Source organism: Saccostrea echinata, unplaced genomic scaffold (genome assembly GCF_033153115.1).
Source record: "Saccostrea echinata isolate AGI-Se365-2 ecotype Australia unplaced genomic scaffold, CSIRO_AGI_Sech_v1 ptg000003l, whole genome shotgun sequence".
In the NCBI taxonomy this organism is placed as follows: Eukaryota; Metazoa; Mollusca; class Bivalvia; order Ostreida; family Ostreidae; genus Saccostrea; species Saccostrea echinata.
The window spans coordinates 2,220,001-2,221,919 of record NW_026889752.1 but is presented as its reverse complement, the minus strand read 5'-3'; the positions used below and the strand labels follow the sequence as shown (position 1 = coordinate 2,221,919).

Sequence of the window (1,919 nt, the reverse complement as noted above, 5' to 3'; positions counted from 1 at the left end):
ACACCAATACCTTTCGGACTTGTATCACTTCGTCTGTTTGTACGTATGTGTAATTGTATATTCGTCGAGACCGAATAACTCATGGAGTTTGTAGCAGAACTATTTCAAATACTTTATAGAGAAGTGCATGTAGTTGACCTTAACAGAAAGTCACCTTTTAATACTATGGTATCTCCGACCGTCTTTCTGTTTCTCACCGCCATCACTTATGTTGCTCAAATAACCATTGTAACACAATAAGGAAAGTCGAAGATATTTTGAAGGATTTGCTTTAGTAAAACAAATAATGGGTCAGGAAATACTTCCATGAAGAGTATATTGTTTTTAAAATGATCAACTTTGAAACAATGTTTTTGTTTGTTCTTGATATAGCTAGATCTTTTCTCCACTTTATTGATAACTCTCAATCATACATTTGATACTTACTTTACTTGATGATGCAAAACACAGAAAAATAATACCATTAAATTACAACTGTTAATGGAGGCTAGACATTTGTACATATACAATTTTAATACATGTGCAATGTTAATACATGTACATTGACAAATTGAGTTGTAAATTATGATGTCACTAAGGATGCATATTTTGCTTGAGATACAGATTTAACTGGAACATTTAAACTCTGATTCTAATGACAGCATAAGTTTTACTGTTAATACTTCTCTTTTACAAGGGAATTTGCATCTAGGTTTAAATAAAAGTGATGGTGCTGTTTATGCTTTTAATATTTCTAGCTGTGCTTGTCTTCTTAAAAAAAAAAACAATAATAGAATCACCTGTGATATAATCGTTCAACAAATAAAATATAAAAAGCCTATATGTCACATTGTTAAAAAAAGATATTTATTGAAAAAAGAAAGTAGTTTTGTTGCAGACGATCTTATTAAATCTACATTTTCAAAGTTTCAGACAAACGGAAACAGGTCAGTAATGTATTCATTTAGATTTATCATTGTATTTTATGTTACCATTTATACTAGATCGACTATATAACAAAAGAATCATTGATATAATGCAAAAAAAAAAAAGATGTTTTGAATGTTAATAACAATAAAAAAAATTCCAGATGTATAGCAGAGTTCCCAGTCACTTCTTATTCAGCGTTTGTAAAGGTTATGCCTCTTTTCCCCTTTATCTAATAATAATAATAATAATAAAAAACAATAAAAATGAATATTGATATAAAACATTTAGTAATGAGAGATATTTCAAATTTCATAAGATTATTTTATAGAAAATTTAATCCGTTAAAAGAATGAACTTGGGGTCTCCTTCTGAGTTTACCTTCGATATCGGAAACGAAGAAAGGAAATGGTAACGCCGAGCACCATGGGGAGAATTGCCCGTGTCTGTAGACGAATTGTGGAATTCGAACTTAAGTGAAATAAGTTAATAATGAAACGCTGTTAAAAAGTTGATAAGACATTTCACAGTACTATAAAAGTAATCGATTTAAAAAAAAACATACAACTAAATAAATATATTTATATTAAATTACTGAAAAGATGCTTATGAGTTTGGAATGCAATATGCTGCGTAACATAAAAAAAACAAGAGGCCCATGGGCCACATCGCTCACCTGAGCACATTGGCTAGGAAAAAAAGCAAAAATCAGTACAGTATTGAAAAGTTTACAGGGAGGGGGGTGTTGAATTTTAAACTACCTGATGATGCTTTCATATCAATATAAGAAATGGCTTTGTTGTTCTTGAACAGCAGATTTTTTCCCCATATATTCATTTGTAAAAATTTGATCCCCCATTGTGGCCCCACCCTACCCCCGGGGGCCCTCATTTGAACAAATTTCATTCTACACTACCCAAAGATGCCTCCATATCAATTTGACTAATCATGGCTTTTCTGTTCTTGAGAAAAAGACTTTTTCCTATATATTCCTCTGTAAACTTTGATCACCC

At 31.0% G+C, this 1,919-nt stretch overlaps 1 protein-coding gene across 1 annotated transcript in view; it reads right to left on the bottom strand.

Moving 5' to 3' along the window:
• Window positions 1–469: 469 nt before the first annotated feature.
• Window positions 470–1,919, bottom strand: part of LOC133178737 (uncharacterized) — a 54,977-nt gene continuing 53,527 nt past the window's right edge. Inside the window, exons 5-6 of the mRNA XM_061313445.1 lie at window positions 1,288–1,377; window positions 470–1,138 (exon numbers count right to left, since the gene is read on the bottom strand). Coding sequence (XP_061169429.1) covers window positions 1,135–1,138; window positions 1,288–1,377 — 94 coding nt within the window. The 3' untranslated portion in view covers window positions 470–1,134. The remainder of the gene's footprint in view (window positions 1,139–1,287; window positions 1,378–1,919) is intronic.